Raw genomic sequence first — 16577 nt, 5'->3', positions numbered from 1 at the left:
TCAGGGTGACGATAAAGGGAGGATGGTCTGCAGGACTAGCGTAGCTCAAAGGCATAGCTGCATCTGTTAAAAAAGCAACTAATGTCTCTGTGTGACCATGCTGTATTTTCAGCTTGTCATCATGGCTGGGACCGTTCTGCTCGCCTACTACTTCGAGTGCACCGATACTTTTCAGGTGCATATCCAAGGTTTCTTCTGTCAGGATGGCAATTTGATGAAACCGTACCCTGGAACAGAGGATGAGAGCTTCATTTCACCTCTTGTGCTCTACTGTGTGCTGGCTTCAACTCCGACAGCTATTGTAAGTATAAGAAATTATTTGAATTCTCCACAACTGCTCCATAAATAATAGCAATAGTCCTGTAATATCTTTGTCCCCTCTCCTCTTTTCAGCTGTAATTGATTTACACTTAGCTGGGTCTCTGTTTTGCCTTAGCCTAATATGATCTTCATCAGTTATCTCCAGAAGTAATTATTCTGAGGTAATCACAACGCAAGATTGAGGGGTAGAGCTTGTTAAGCCTTTAACAATAGCTTGCTCACTTCAGTGATTAGTTGTGAATTGCCTGGGCTCCAGAGACGCTCCAATGCAAAGGTGATGTATTACTAGAAATAAGAAAACAGGATAAAGCTGAAGTAAAACCTGGGTCGGACATGCAGTACGTCCAGGATTATTTGATGCTATATTAAAAGGAATGTTGAAGGGCTTTAAAAGGCTTAGATGAGCAGAAAGATGCTCAATACAAATAAAAATATGAATGCTATTTCCTTTTTATTTATAATATCTTCATTTTTGGCAGTCACATCCACTTAACTTTTTTTTTTTTACCTGATTTTCTTTACTATCCAACCAGTAAACTGCAATGTAGCTGTTCTGAGCAAATGAAAATATTCAGTTAGCTGAATACATATAATTCCAAGCAGATTATTGCAGTCACTGATTAGCAAAACTTTGGCCCTTTTCCATTTTCTGTGCAGAAAGTTGTAAATTTCACAAACAGCCAGCTTTGGTACATTTGTAATTACATGGATAAATTCCTATCAGACTGTGTCTTTACGTACTTTGTTTTGTTTTATTTAATTCTCTTTATTCTTTATCTTTAGTATTTCTTTCTTATATTAACTTTGTTTTGCATCCCTTTCAAAAGTTGATTAAGGCTGTACACGATGTATTTACTTGTGAAAGGTGAATGCTGCACCACAGTCCATTTTACCTTTTGGTCTGCAGTAATTTTAATACATGAAACAATGTAACACAGAACATTGAAAGAAATGTGAAGGGGATCTGCAGAAGAGGGTATAGTTTTTGGTACTGGACACTTTCTGCAGAAAAGTAGGGGGGTTGATCATGGATCACATCATGAGTTTATGAAAATCCTCTGCAGTAAGTGTTATTTTCTGTATTGAAACTCAGTTGAATTTTAAGACTTCCATTTTACTTTGTGCTGCAGTGACAATGATTTGCAAATGAAAAAATAAATACTACATTTCTCCAACTTCCTCCCATAAACATAGTGCCATTGTTTAGGGAAGTAACTTTACAGGCAGTGCTTGTAAAGGGAGATTGAGTGTCACTACCATGCCTTGATGCTGTAACAATGAAGTTAGTGGGAGGTTTATCCCTTTATTCAGCAATATGGCATTGGGTGGGCAAGTGGTAATAAGAATGTTGCTCTTTATTTGGATCTTCTGTTTAAATCCTTGCTCTGGCAAAGTTTGATACAAACCTTTCAGGTTTTGCTGCACTGGATCAGCATTTTCTTTCTTTTCAGTGACCTAAGAAGGTTTTCCTAGTTACTGTCATTTATGAAAAGCTGAATTGGAGTCTTCTTCGAGAAATGAACAATGCTGGTTTTGTAGTTTCTTATAGTCCCTGTTAAACACAAGGAATAAAAAAGACTGCAGTGAATGTCAAATAAAGTTTTTGGGTGCTGCAGAGACCTTCAGTTTAGTACTGTGTGGAGCTGGTGTGACTATCCCATACAATGCAAGCTGTGCAGAAATGGTCCAGAAGTACAGCAATCGCCCTAGATGATTTGATCCAGTGCTGGATATAAGCTAATCATCTCTGCTTCTTGGGTTATGCTGTGCCGTTACACTGGCTATACTGCTTCAGCTAGAAAAGTCAGGGACCGCACAGGGGTCTTTGCACCATTCTTCATTGTGATCTCTACGTACCACCTCAAGGAGACAATAGGTCAAACCTTCCTGGGAAAACAGTCTTCTTTCCATTTTTAATGTAGTATGTATTAATGCATTATTTAATGCATTATTTGCATTATTTGTATTATTGTATTGTGTTAATACATTGTTTAATGTATTATTCCTTCATATTGGGCTAATCTTCAACCAGAACATATGTCAGAGGGATCTTTTTCCGTCCTGACTGGTGCTCAGCACAATGTTTTTATATGAGTAATTTCACTTTATTTCTCACTCCCATCTTTTTCTGAGAGACTTTTCTCTCCTCGCAGGCTCATTTCAGACTTCTGCTTTAGCTGTTAGCTGACTCTGCAGACGGAGTCTTGGCAACAATCATTAATAGAAAGCTAGTAAATGAGACAGAAAGTGAGCTCAGAGTCTCCCTAAACTCTGTCATTGCATGGCACTGCTGGTCAGACCACTCAGGGTGTGAGTATCCTCAGCTATCATCCGGTACCCAAATGGGTGCTGCCTGTCATTCCGACTGTCAAAGTCTGGGAAGAGATGTTTGATCAGTTGAATCTCCCAGGGATTGTGAAAGGAGCAAGTGCAGCCATTTCTATTTATACTGTGATGATTGTACTCCCTCTCAAAAAAAAACCCCAAACAAAACCACCAAACCCAAAACCAAAAAAACCCCCCACAAACAAAAGAACCCACACAGCTGTGCTTTGTGGGAGGGAGCTTCGCATGCATTCGCTGTTGGCTAAGCTGTGGCTTCCCTGTCTACACTTTGCTCTCAGGAACAATCACTGACAACCTGAAGCTCCACTGGGAAGAAATTACTTAAGTCAAAGGTAGTGCCAGTCCCTCCTTAACAATTACTTCTTTCTCCTCTGCAAGACACTCGTTGCTTCACTTTCTGACAGCAAATTAGTTGGTTTGGCTAAAAGGATTTACAGTAGCAATCTGCTCTCTCTATGTTGCCTGCATATTGCCACTGTCCTGACACCTCATGGTGTGAAGGGAGTGATTATGTTTAGCAGGGGTGGAACCCAGCAGCAATGAGGGAGCACTCATGGTCCTAGTTAACAGTGTTTCTGAAGCTGTGGAAAATAGTCTAGGAGTCAGTACAAGCTCCCTCACCTGAGACAGAAGCAGTGTTCAAGTGCAGTCCTGTGAGCACAGTTCTGGAGAGGACTCAAAGCCCTGATTTCAGCATAGCTGTGAGGTGTTAAAATGTTTGCAAGCCAAAAGGGAGCATCTTTGTGAATTTAATGGAATATTTTTGTGTCTTAGTCATTTGGCTATGACAGTGGCCATGGGGAAAATGGATGCATGTATTTTATTTCTTTCCTGACAACACTTCTCAGAAGTGCTGTTGTGGATTTGTACCGCTGTATGTGCATTTCCCTGCACTTTTAGTGGAAAAATAAATGAGAGTGGCCTCTTTTTCTGCAGTTTTATTTGTTGTCCTTAAAACATGTGATGTTGTTGACTCAGTTTAACCATTTTTTTCTGCTACACTGGGTAGTTAATCATCATACATCAGAATTACAAAAGTCTTTTAATGCTCCTACTGATAACCTCTTAGTCTCTGATAATGAGTGTTTCTTGCAAGGGGAGATGCCTGAATCTCATGATGATGCTGTTAAATAAATGAAAATCATGTATGCCTGACTTCATTCTGTGAAATGTATTTTTCTCCCAAATGTTCCTCTGAGGATAGGTCAAAGGCTTTCATCTGCCTTATTAATTTTTAATTTTCTGAGTGTGGTGATATTAGCATCTTTTCAGCAAAAAATAGTTAGTTAGGTTATGGCAAATTTAGTAATAAATTATACCTACATAAGGAAAAATTTGTTCTTCTTTGTAAAGAAACAACTGGCCATTTTATTTCAGATTTAGTGATTTATCTCCTGAAACATACACACTCAGACTCAAGTAGTAAATTTTGCAGTCAGCACTGATAGAAAAGGAAGATTCCTGGAATCCTTTCTGTTTTGGCTTGAACTTATAGTTATCTGTAGGTTCTGGTGCCACAAATTGCTTCACAAGATATGCATGATTTCATCTTCATCTCATGCCAGTTGTTTCTAACATCTTTTTTTTTCTCAGAGACTTTCTCCATCTTGCAGGCTGATTTCAGTTGTGCTGACATTGTTGGTGGTTGGTTATTGAACAACTGCTAAATTTCCAGTGTTCCTGTTGGCATGCTGAGATTGGTATAGGAATGCTTTCAGCTCGTCTCATGGTAAAGTAGAAGCTACGGTTTTAATTTTTGCAGACAGGAGTGCACTATAGTTGACAGTCATGGCAAGCAGTTAGGTACTGTACCTACCAGCCAGTCTCTCAAGGAGGGGAAGGGGAATGAGAAGGATGGTATTTGTCTCTGTGGCCTAGCACAAAACTTCAGTCTTTGCGTCCATCACATTTTGAAGGATCAAAATTTCCCAACTTTCCAAAAACTGCTTTTGTCTTGGGCTTCAGGTGGCCTACAGCAACATATCTGCACATTTGAATAGCTGACCTTTGCATTACAGAGCTTTACACAGACAGCCCTTCATTTAGGTACTTCAGGAAGGGTGAAATTAGCCAGAGATTAATTGTGGGGGGTTTTCAGAGTTGGAGCTCTTAGAATGTAAACCTCTTTCTGGAGGCAAGTATACTGTAGGTATTTTAGTGAGCTGGTTTACCAGTGATAGGGAATGTAAAAATTAAGAGCAGCTTGATTAAGCACCAGAGCTTGAGTTCCATGGTCACAGGTCTGGTGAATGTGTGACGTGTCCCACAGCAGCATGTTATGCAGCGCCTGGGAAAAAGTGTAATATTTCAATGCACTGTCAATTCCAAAATATTGGCGTGGGGAGGGGTAAAAAATAATAATTCTTTTAATGTTTGCCAGTATGAGAACTTTATGAAAACTATGTTTAAAGTGGAACGAGTTGCTTTGCGCAAACATAAAATTTTGAAGCTGTTTCCTTAAAAATATTCTGGGATGACTCTACCACATTCATTAGTGCCTCTCAAGACTAGCTTTCCCTGTTACGAGGTTACTGCAAATGAGCCAGTTCAGCAGCTGGCACTAAACAATCCTTCCAGAGTTCAGAGCTGCTGCCTGTGCTGCTCCATCCATTGTGATCTGTCTGCCCACCCCAGAGAAGCAGAGAGGCTTAGGAACAGAGCCAGCTCACTGAAATGAATACTGAACAGCAGCAGAAAGCTTCAAGGGCACCGTTCTTTGTTTCCTTGGAGTAGAATACAAAGTGCCACTACCGTTTTCACACAATCTTCAGTTTCTTTCCTTCCATTTCCAGGGAGGAAGTGGCAGCCTACATGTAATTGGTAACTGACCAGTGCTATTAATTTGTGCAAAGAAGTGTTTATTTTCAGGTAATGTTGGAATCAGTCAAAGCAAACTGGTCTGATATTATTAGTTAGAAGATGTTAATTAAATTGAAGCAGGAGGAGACTGTTCAAACTTCTCTCAACAATTTGCACTTACCTCCTAAGCTTCGGAAACATCATTCTTCTACACGGTTTTCCTATTCTCTCTGTCACCTTGCTTCATGACTTTGGCTTAGTACAGCTATGTCATTTTCTAGATTTATTTCCAGAAGAGAAAACAGATTTTCTGCCTATGTTGGCCAATTTCCCTGTGGCTGCTTAGCAGCAGATGCCGAGAAAACCAAGAGTGGCTAACGCAGCTCCAGAGCTCTGTTACAGAAGCTTCTTCCCACCTTTTTCAGGCAGAAATCCCTAAGCTCTGCTGGTGATGGTGCTGCAAGGAAGCAGAGATTCCTATGACCGTCTCCTACCTGCAATGCTTCACCCCTGTGCTGGCATGGCAAGCTGGGTAGCAGTGAGGAGGAGAGCTCAGTGTCAACACCTGGAGTGTCCCTGACTCCTCGTTAAGGAAGGATACATCCCTTTTTCCAAGATGTACCACATGTCACTTGTGTGGTCCTGGCTTTCAGGGGTGGCCTCCATTTCAGCTTGGTCCCAGAGAGGGGATCTCCACTCCAGGGCCTTTGGCTAGGCTTGACCTTAAAGTCCATCTAGTTCCAACCCCCCTGCCATGGGCAGGGACACCCTCCACTAGCCCAGGTTGCCCAAAGCCCCATCCAACCTGGCCTTGAACACTGCCAGGGATGGGGCTTCCACAGCTTCTCTCGCAGACACAGTGCTTCGTGTAACACTTTCAGGCACTTCTACCGCCAGTGTCTCCAGGACTTTATAGTGGTCCTGGTCACATGCCAGTTTCTGAGGAACAATGCAGAGCTGTGGGAAATTTCTTCTCTTGATTAGAACTTCAGTATAATTCTTTTAGACAGTTTTACCATAGTAGATTGGTTTTCTGAACACAGTGATAAGACAATTGTGGGTTTGGGCAGGCTAGAATCCAAATTGTGCATTTCAGCCCATTTGACTTGGACAGAAGAAAGTAATTTTCTTTGTTTAGAAAAGGACTTTTACCTTTGCTGTTATTTTCATTGAACAACAACAACAGAAAAAACCCAGAATGAGATAATTTATTGAATGCAGATTAAGGTTTTGTCCTCAGAAGATTATGGGTGAGCTGGCTCCGCAATGTTCAGCTGAAGGCATTGGTTCATTTCCTCTTATAGTTATACAAAATAGAGCATTGACTCCTGTGGGCTGGAGACAACCTGTCTAGGTGGTGATGGTAAAGATCAGAGAATGAGAAAACTCTCAGCTGATCTCTAGCCCTCATGAGCAGCAATGGCACTGGTGTTATCATGGAAAACCTCTGCCCTGCCAGGCAAGCTTGGGTCAGGGTCCTGGCTGCAGATCACAGCAGAAATACTGTGTGTCTTGGAGAGCGTGCCAAGGCAGACCTTGGTCACTGCTTGCCTCCCAAGGTGTCTTTTCTCAACATGAATGTTGCTTAGTGTTTGCTGCCCGGGTGCGACTACGGAGTCTCAGCTGTGCAGTGTCAATATTTGGCCCTGTAGGTAGCAGGGACTATAGCAGATCAGCAGCCCTCAGGGTCTAAGGCTAACTATGAGGGAGATGTAAGGAATTTAGGAAATAACAACACTAAGTGAAAGTCAATATGAGCCATATTCTCAGTGGGGACTGTAGGAAAGATGGAGATAGATAGACTGTTCAAAGCACAAGAGACAACCCTGCAATGGACACAAGCTGCAAGAAGAGAAACTGATTAAATATTAGGAAAAATCTTTTCACAATGGCAGTAGTCAAACACTGAAACAATGCCTCCCTCGGGGCTGTGGGATCTCTGTTCTTGAAGACATTTGTACTACGACTGCTCAAGGCTGTGGTCTGTGCTGGCCCTGCTTTGAGTAGGGCTTGGACTGAAGGCCTCTGGGGCCCCTTCCCGGCTAAATCACTGTGTGATTCTGTGTCTTTGCATTTTTAATGCTAGAGAAAATCTTCTGCTATTTAACTAATGACAGATGAATGGAGCCATGAGCTCCCATGTAGAGCCTGAAGAGTGTCTCTCTACCCACAGGCAGCTGTGCTAATGCAGTCCTCAGATGATACACTGTGATGCAAAAGGGCAGAATTGCTTTTGGCCCAATGCAAGCCAGTGCTGATGGAGAACTTTGTGAAGGTCGCCTGTTGGTGGACAGGCCGCTTTTTCCTGGGGAAAGTTGTATGGAGTCGTTTTGAAGCTGGGTGATTCGGGTCGAGAGCCCCATAACCCTCACTTGCTTATATTCTCTGTTTTTGAGTGGTCAGCACATAGCTTGTCTCACAGCCAGTGCTTTGCTTGTATCTGCCTCTCCCCTTGACTGCTGTTTGAATGCTGCAGACTTGATTAATTTAGTTCTTTCTATTTGTGACATTAAAAATGCACACACACACATATTCTTACAGAGGATTCAGAAAATGTCATACAGCTCGCTGAAACCTGCTCAGAATGGAGACTGATGGTGTCCCAAGACCCAGGTTCAGTTTTGTTTGCTGCCAGAGATTTTTGTGTGTTAACAGCTTATCTCTGGATGCAGTTTCTACATATAAAGTGGTGTTAACCAGAATTGACTCTGTCACAAGGATGCTGTTAGAGTTAACAAGTTGAAGGATTTAAAAACTCCCAGAAATCAGAATAATGTAAACAATGCATAGAAAAGACAGACAGATCCTGTCTATTTCACATAATTCTTCCCAATATGGCATCTCCATCGTCTTGCTGTGATCAGAAGTGTCATCTGTTGTACTTTTTTGTGGAAAGCAGCAGAAGGATGTTGTTTCACAGGGAAACTTTGGGCGGTCCCAGGCTGTGGGCACAACTGTGCTTCCTACATCTCTTCTGTATGCCCCGGCTGATGCTGCTCCTGTGTGAAATTGCAGCTGACATGGAAACTGTGGCAACTTTCACACAACCCCTTCACTGGGTTTCAGTGTTCACTGAAAGTATGGAAAAAAAAAAAAAAAAAGAAAACAGTGTTTTCCCATTTGTCGCCCTGAATGAGTGAGTGAATGAGAGGCCGGAGAGCTGTTGCGATGCAGCCACTGCCAGCAGCCATGCCGAACTGCATGGAGGCAGTCATGCCAGACCCTGTCGGAGGAGAGGGGGGAGCAGTTTGACTAAGTTGCAGTAAATCTGTAGTGAGTTTTCAAGGGGAGACGAGGAAGAAAGGAGGCAAGACTAGGGCAGTGTGACTGGTAGCAAGCCAGTTTATACATAGGAGGAACCGGATTGTGGCACACTACACGCACTGGAATTTGGAGAAACATGACTGAGGAGCAAGATTTTGGGTGCTGGAGGAGAGGTAAGTCATAGCGTGGCAAGGGTGCAGCCTTCAGCTTTGCTAGAGGATTTGAATTGAGGCACAAAGCGAACGTTCTGAATGAGAGAAGCTAGTTAAAGCTGGACACATCCTTGGCGGTTAGCATCATCAATAGTTACCTGTCTAAATTGAATGTAACTCTTCAAGGCTGCCCCAGCCTCTCACCCCGTTGTGCAGTTCCTGCAGGAGTGCTGCTCCAGAGTGCCACTCTTCTGCAGCCTCCTGGTTGTAACCCAGATTCATTCCGGGATGGTTTATCTTAGTTTATCCTCACAGAAACAGCTCTTGTTGATGTTTACCCCAATCTATTTTTAGAATGCAGTTGTGCAAAAAATCATTTTGCAAGGGTACTGTGAGCTTATCAGAAAATCTTATTAAAAAAAAAAAATTCCATGTCCATGCAAAGCAATAGTTACATTGTTTTGTTGATTTAATTGATAATTAAATTATCAAACTGTTGGTAGTGCAGGGAATATTGAGTGCTCATGTTGTGCTGAGAACTTGAAAGGAGAAGATGTGGTATTTCACTGTCTGAAAATGTCAGTTCACAAGTTGAAGGACTACAATTTCCAAATCTGTCATGAACAAAAGGCTGTTGACAGATCATTTTATCCGTCTCTGCTCAGGAAGAGCCAGGAAATAAGCAAAACACATGCAGTAGAGGTTTTTGAGAGCTGAATGTTGAGGAGCAAGTATCTGGTGACACTGCCAGTAATGTGAAGGCAGGGCAAATTGAGGAAGTTTTCTCAATGGATAGGTTGAAAGCTGCAGAGGAAAAATGACTGCCAGGTAGGTATTTCTAATTCATACTGGGGGTTTGGGGCATTATCATAGTATTTTTACCTAATAGTAATATGAAAAGAAATGTGAGCAAGAGTGTCCAAGCTACATAACCTCTGTGTAGTTGAGCTGCTATTGCATTCAGGAAACTGAGACCAAAATTACATCCAGTGGCACTACCTTTGCTTCCCTGTTGCCTACATCACCTCAGAGTGCAGATCACCTGTGCTTTCAGTCCCTCAACTTCCAATGCAATTTTCTTGCTTTTTGTATTGTCTAATTAAGCTAGTGTGATGCAACAGCTCATTAGCCTTACTTTGTTTTCCCAAAGAAATAAAATAAGTAGTTTGCTTGCTGTTTTCTTTTTCCACCCATATCTGTGTATTTAGGTTTCACATTTAGAACTGAGTTGTACTAATTCCTGGGGTGCTGATTCTCTTGTGGCAGAAGCTAAGGTACTTAACAGTGTCAGTGATTGATTTTGGGTGGCCAGCTGGACAACTTGGCTGGCATGTGGCTCATGCAGAATCATCGGGCTTTAAATCATGAGAATCAGCAGAGTTACTTGACTTTCAGAAATGCCTGGAGGAAAAAATATATCAGTTTTTGAGGAGCTATTCAGACCACATTCAATTTTCACAGCTAGATTACCTATCAGAATTATGTGCCCAGGCCCCCACTGAATTTTTAGAGAACAGCAAGACACTTTCCAAAGCCAACATCAAACATACAAGGAAACAAAATCCTCAAAATCAGGCAACTGAGTTCTGTGCTGGAGATGGCATCACAAGAATAGTCCAGTTATGTCACATCATCTTACATCGCCTCAGAAATACAGCATTATTACTATACACCTAAACTCTGTATTAAAACAAAGGCATTGTTCACTTAAAAAAAATGACATATTGTTCTGTTATGCTATAGGAAAACTGGGATATCTCTGCTTAAATCAGTGGAATGGAATTGAACAGATTTATAGCCTGGCAAAATTTACTCCTAAATCTAAGTGGAAATAATCTATCCACATGGGAGTTGCTAGGAGTATGCCAGACAGCTGAATTTATAGAAATAAAGATGGGAATTGAAGCAGGAAGATATTAATTCTGATTCAAAGGAACCTTAAAAATGGATGTATTGTTAAAGGAGGAATATTAGTATGTTTTATATCTAAGCCTCTCTTATTTGAAAAGTTTGGGTTTTTCAAAGTCCACTAACCCCTGTCTTCACAGAGTAGAATTTTCTCAGGGTGTGAATCGTCTTTCAATGTGTACATACAGCCCCAGGCAGAAAGAGAGCCAAAGCATTAATTCAAACTTCTGAACATTATCATAATTCGAATAATAAACGGTTTGAAACAGAGTGTCACTTTTAAAGTGCTTTCATGCAGATGGTCTTTTTCTTAATTCCCAGCCCCATAGTTAGTGAACTGAGCTTATTGAACTGCTTGCCAATTCTGTTAAGAGCAGATGGAGTGAAACAGGATAAAGGCAGTACTTCAATGTGGCTCCCATGCATTGGCTCCCACCCCTAGATGCCATTATTGACATACATTTTACAATTCCACATCTCTCACCATCAGCGGTTAGAATTATAAAGAGGTTGAGCATACTTGGCTTGAATGTCAATAATCAATAAGGATGCTCATCTGGCTTAATAAGGATAAATTGTTGCCCTTGAAACAACATACCATTCCAGCAGTCAAAGTGAACTAAGCCTAGTTCCTCGATATTTGTACTAACTCTGGGTGTCTGTGCACACCCACTTTTGTTATGCATTTCTGTGACCACTCCCTAACACTGTGGATTCTTCTTGTATGTCTTATAAAAATGTATTAAATTAATTCTTTTGAGTGCTCCCCTTTTAAAATCTAATTTCTTCCACTCCAGGCTGGCTTTTTAAACTTTTTCTATTTTTCTAAAGACTTGCATTACAAATTCTGTCTTTCTGAAAAGCTCCCAGTTTCCACTTCTGAAGCCTGCTGACAAAACATGATAGGTAGGACTTTTCAGAACTGCCTGCTGTGGGTGGACCATCACTGCCTCTAAAGCCTGTGATCAAATTCTCTCTAGCTTTAGCTAGGGCAGATAGACATCTGTTGAACAGATTTAAATTAATTCTGAGTGCTTAGGAAATAGTGATTCTACTTCTATGGGAAGCAGCTATCATTTTTATAGAAAGCATGAATGTTCTGATCACAAGAATATAAGTAATACATAAGCACAGCTAACATCAAGATCAAGAGATCCCTGGAGACTTGAATTTCAATGTTTTAATAACTAAAACAGGACATTTAGTAAATCAAACAGGCCAGAGGTCATCATCTGGCCCTCAGACTAGCTGGCACTTTCAATCTGCGGCTAAATGGCTAAACTCCTTCTGTGTAAATAGCAGTGGCTGCACGCAGCTTTCCTTGTGGGACTTGTCCCAGGCATTTTCTGAGACACCAAGCCAGGCTATGGCAGGCACCATGCTAGCAATGTAGCAGTAGAGGTGATTGGCTGTGCTGCACTCATACACTGACACTTTTTACTTCATTAGTACAAATATGATGTAGTTGTCCAGAACTCTCACTGACCTCCCCAAAGGTTTTGTGACTTCAGATCAATTTCCATTCAGGGATGTCCTTCATCTAAATTTCTTTTCAAAGTTGGCAAGAGGTCTGTGATCTGTATCTTGCAGACTTAGACGAATATAAGTTGGAGAAGGTGTGGTGGATGCAGGAAGCATCCAGTATTGCTGAGGCTTGCTGGTAAAATGTTGGGATGGAAATTTGCAGCGTTACTTTCCACTTCCTGGATGGACAGGAGTCTTCCAGCCATGAAGTCTATACTGTCAGTAAGTTTTAAATGTTAATAGCAGGACTTGACAAATTCCATGCCAATTACAGTAAAAATGGGAGCTTCTGTGATGCACAGTAATCATAAAGCTCTGTTTGCTCTCTGAATCCCAGGAGTTAGTATAAGAAGGTCTAATACTTGGTGTGTCTTGCCACTGAGTGCGAGAATGACAGATCATTTTTTTGGCTGAGAATTGGGTCTATGTCAGTTCGTCTCAAGTGAATAAACGTAGCCTTGCTGTGGAGGTGCAATGTCCCAAAGACACACTGCTGTGTAGTAGTTTCTGCGAGCTGGAACCAGATACTTATGTTTTAACGTTTGCTCATGTCACCTTTAACCTTCTGTTTCTTTCCCTTTCCTGGCAGATTTTTATTGGTGAGATATCCATGTATTTCATAAAGTCAACCCGAGAAACCCTAATTATTCAAGAGAAAACTATTTTGACTGGAGAATGCTGTTACCTGAACCCACTGCTTCGAAGAATAATACGTTTTATAGGTAAGCATATTAAGCACTGCAAGTTTAGTCCCTGTTTGCACCAAAACAGAATGAAACATCCTAGTAATCTACACTACAAAATTAATTAAGCTGTGAAATCTTTGCAGGCGTCTTCCACCTTAGCGGGATAGTCACCCTCGGGATTTGCAAGGTAACTTTCCAAATGTGCCATATCATGCTGTCTGGAGCTGGTTTATATCCTATTCTGCTGAGCTTAATGCTTCTTCTGGACCCTTGAAGAGAGGTTATGCCAATCAAATCCTTATACGAATAATTCCATCATTGCTATTCTGTGTAAGCTACCCATTTTACTTACAAATTGGTCCTCACCAGTCCATCTCTGGCATTTTTCTTTTCAGCGCTAATTTTAACATCCATAGCTCTGCCACATAATGTTCAGCTGAGTACAGTGTGAAAAAGCCCAGAGCCCACTTCAAAATAATGTTCTTATTTTTATTGTATTTGTTTTTTGTTAGAGCTTTCAATGAGTTAATCATTGAGAAAGGAGTGAAGAAGTTCCATCACTAAACCATTTGGAGGTTGCTTTATATGGTGCTTGCGAAGTGTTTATGAAAAATGCCTTTTTCACAGTGTTGATTAGTGGAAAAACTGCCTACGAGACCTTACTGAGGGGACCGTCCCATGGTTCTTTTGGAGCAGGAAGAAAAACAGCACTGCAACTTGCATTTCAACTGTGGCACTGATAATGTCATCCTCCAAAGGCTTCCCAGTTCATAGCTATTTAAGGCTGCCCAAACAGCACCCCTCGGTGTTTAGAGATAAGGAGGGCTGTTAGCTCACTTACTACTTGCTTGTAGCAGGAGAGTAAGAAGAGGGCAGCTCTGAACTGCATGCGCAAGGGGTTCTGGCTCCCCTCCTTCTTAGTTGTTCATGAGAAGTCCCAAGTTCCGTGGGACGGGATGGCTTGTCTCACTGCTGGCATGTGCCAGTGGTAAATATGGCTCCTTACTGACCAGGAGGGGCTCTGCCCACAGAGCATCATGGCACCTCCTTCCTTGCACACTCTTAGAGATAAAGCATCCTTACACACTGCATCTTACAGAGAGCTGGCTCTGAATTCACAGTCAGAGTTAAAAGAAGCAAAAGAATAAAAAGCTGAAAATACCTGGATCAGTTCTTCCCTGTTGCTACTGAATCTTTGAGCTTTATCTGGAAGAAAAATGTCTTCTGTGACTTTAGCAAGGGTTGTATTGCTTCCATGGAGCACAGCCCCGGCTGCAGGCAGGGATATTTGCTCAGAGCATGGAGTGAAAAGACTTATCCTGTGTTAAGGTTTTCAGCAGCAGCAAATATATGCTGCAAAGGAAGAAAAGCCATGGTTTTCTTTCTTCTTTTCCTCTCTCTGCGCCTCCTGCTTTATGCATGCAAGTTAGGAAGTGAAATAAGTTTTTGCCTTCTCCCGAAGTGGGGGCGGAGACGAACCACCTGTGGTTCATTACTCAGGCCTGGCCTGTGTGCTGCTTATCAAACTAAAAGACATGGGAATGTCGTTAAAAGTAAAATACCTTTGAACTTCAGATAACCTCTGGGATATATTGATATATAGTAAACTGCCATTAAGAGAGAAGCAGGGTACTGGAGTCCAGTGGGCCACTTAGGGCTGTTTGACTGTTCCAGCACATTCAGCATGTTGCAAAGTCCTAATCAAATACTTTCGCCTGTGGGGTCAGCACTAAAAGAGCTTAGACATGGAGGTTAAGCACTTGCTCTATATGTTTTCTTATAGTTAGCTTTATTCTCAAACATTCATGCTATTATTTCTCTTCTGGTGGAAAAGAAGAGGGGTATGATGATACAGTAGACTCTCAGAGAATAGTAGGATAGGAAACCTGATAGAGAAATCAGTCTTGGGGTTGCAGCTATATTTGTTTTCCTGAGAAAAAAATGAAGTTAACATTGTTAGAAATGACTTAAAGTGTTTGACCAATCTTAAACTACACTGACTGCTTTTCTTCTGAAACCTTCTCCCTGCCTCTGCAGTAAAGTGAGAGAAGCAGAGTTGGTTGAAAAGTGGCTGAAATAATTTATAAAAGGAACTAAAAGTAACCACACATTTTTCATTGACATTCCGCCTGTGCTTTGAAAATATGATGTGGACTGAGCAGCTGTAGCCCACACTGGGTCATCAGGGATGTTGGCTCCATCCAGCTGCTTACTCCAGAAAGAGGCTACCTGGATGCTCTTACATCCAGGCTTTGTAGAGACTACCAGGTTGCTCATACATGGATTTCCCTGTGTGCATCTTCTATTGCTAAACATGAGGGCCCTAAGTTACAGAGCTGATTATGTAAGTTACCTTCCAAGATATCCTAGCAACCAGTCTGGATTCATAGAATCATAGAATTGTTTGGGTTGGAAGGGACCTTGAAGACCATCTAGTTCCAACCCCCCTGCCATGGGCAGGGACACCCTCCACTAGACCAGGTTGCCCAAAGCCTCATCTAACCTGGCCTTGAACACTTCCAGTGAGGGGGCATCCACAGCTTCTCTGGGCAACCTGTGCCAGTGCCTCACCTTGCAGTAAAGATTTTTTTCCTTATATCTAATCTAAATCTACCCTCTTTTACCTTAAAGCCATTATCCCTTGTCCTATGACTCCATGCCCTTGTAAACAGTCCCTCTCCAGCTTTCTTGTAGGCCCCTTTAGGTACTGGAAGGCTGCTATAAGGTCTCCCCAGAGCCTTCTCTTCTCCAGGCTGAACAATCCCAACTCTCTCAGCCTGTCCTCATAGGAGAGGTGCTCCAGCCCTATGATCAGCTTCATGTCCCTCCTCTGGACTTGGTCCAACAGCTCCATGTCTCTCCTGTACTGGGGCCCCCAGAGCTGGATGCAGTACTCCAGGTGGGGTCTCACAAGACTGGAGTATAGAGGCAGGATCACCTCCCTCGACCTGCTGGTCATACTTCTTTTGATGCAGCCCAGGACATGGTTGGCTTTCTGGGCTGCAAGCGCGCACTGCCGGGCTCATGTCCACCTTTTCACAACCAACAAGTCCTTCTCCTCGGGGCTGCTCTCGGTCCATTCCCCATCCAGCCTGTAGTTGTGCTTGGGATTGCCCCAACCCCCTTGCAGGACCTTGCCCTTGGCCTTGTTGAACTTCATGCAGTTCACACGGGCCCACCTCTCCAGCCTGTCCAGGTCCCTCTGGATGGCATCCCTTCCCTCCAGCGTGTCAACCACACCACACAACTTGGTGTTGTCGGCAAACTTGCTGAGGGTGCACTCGATCCCACTGTCCATGTCACCAACAAAGATGTTAAATGGCGCTGGTCCCAATACTGACCCCAGTGGAATGCCACTTGTCACTGGTCTCCACTTGGACATTGCATGTTGGTAGACATTTGCTTTTGTGATGAAGGGCTTCCTCTCAGCTTGCATCTGTGTACCTCAAGTCCTTTACTGCAGCCTAGATAGGTGAAACCTGCTATGTTCCCTGTATTTAGAATATGAATTCCTTTTTCAGTGAAAAAAAAAGCTTGCTTAGCTTGGAAACATCAGACTTTGATATATGTTGCAATT

General features: G+C 42.3%; 1 protein-coding gene across 2 annotated transcripts in view; it reads left to right on the top strand.

Annotated features, from left to right (window-relative positions):
- Nucleotides 1-16577, top strand: part of PLPPR1 (phospholipid phosphatase related 1) — a 131077-nt gene that overhangs the window by 97242 nt on the left and 17258 nt on the right. For both annotated transcript variants that reach the window (XM_075740584.1, XM_075740585.1), the window contains 2 exons: nt 113-301; nt 12904-13036. In XM_075740584.1, coding sequence (XP_075596699.1) covers nt 113-301; nt 12904-13036 — 322 coding nt within the window. The remainder of the gene's footprint in view (nt 1-112; nt 302-12903; nt 13037-16577) is intronic.

This window comes from Balearica regulorum, chromosome Z (assembly GCF_011004875.1).
Source record: "Balearica regulorum gibbericeps isolate bBalReg1 chromosome Z, bBalReg1.pri, whole genome shotgun sequence".
NCBI classification, from domain to species: domain Eukaryota; kingdom Metazoa; phylum Chordata; class Aves; order Gruiformes; family Gruidae; genus Balearica; species Balearica regulorum.
Note: the sequence above shows the minus strand (reverse complement) of the source record. Positions and strands in the feature narration are given on the sequence as shown.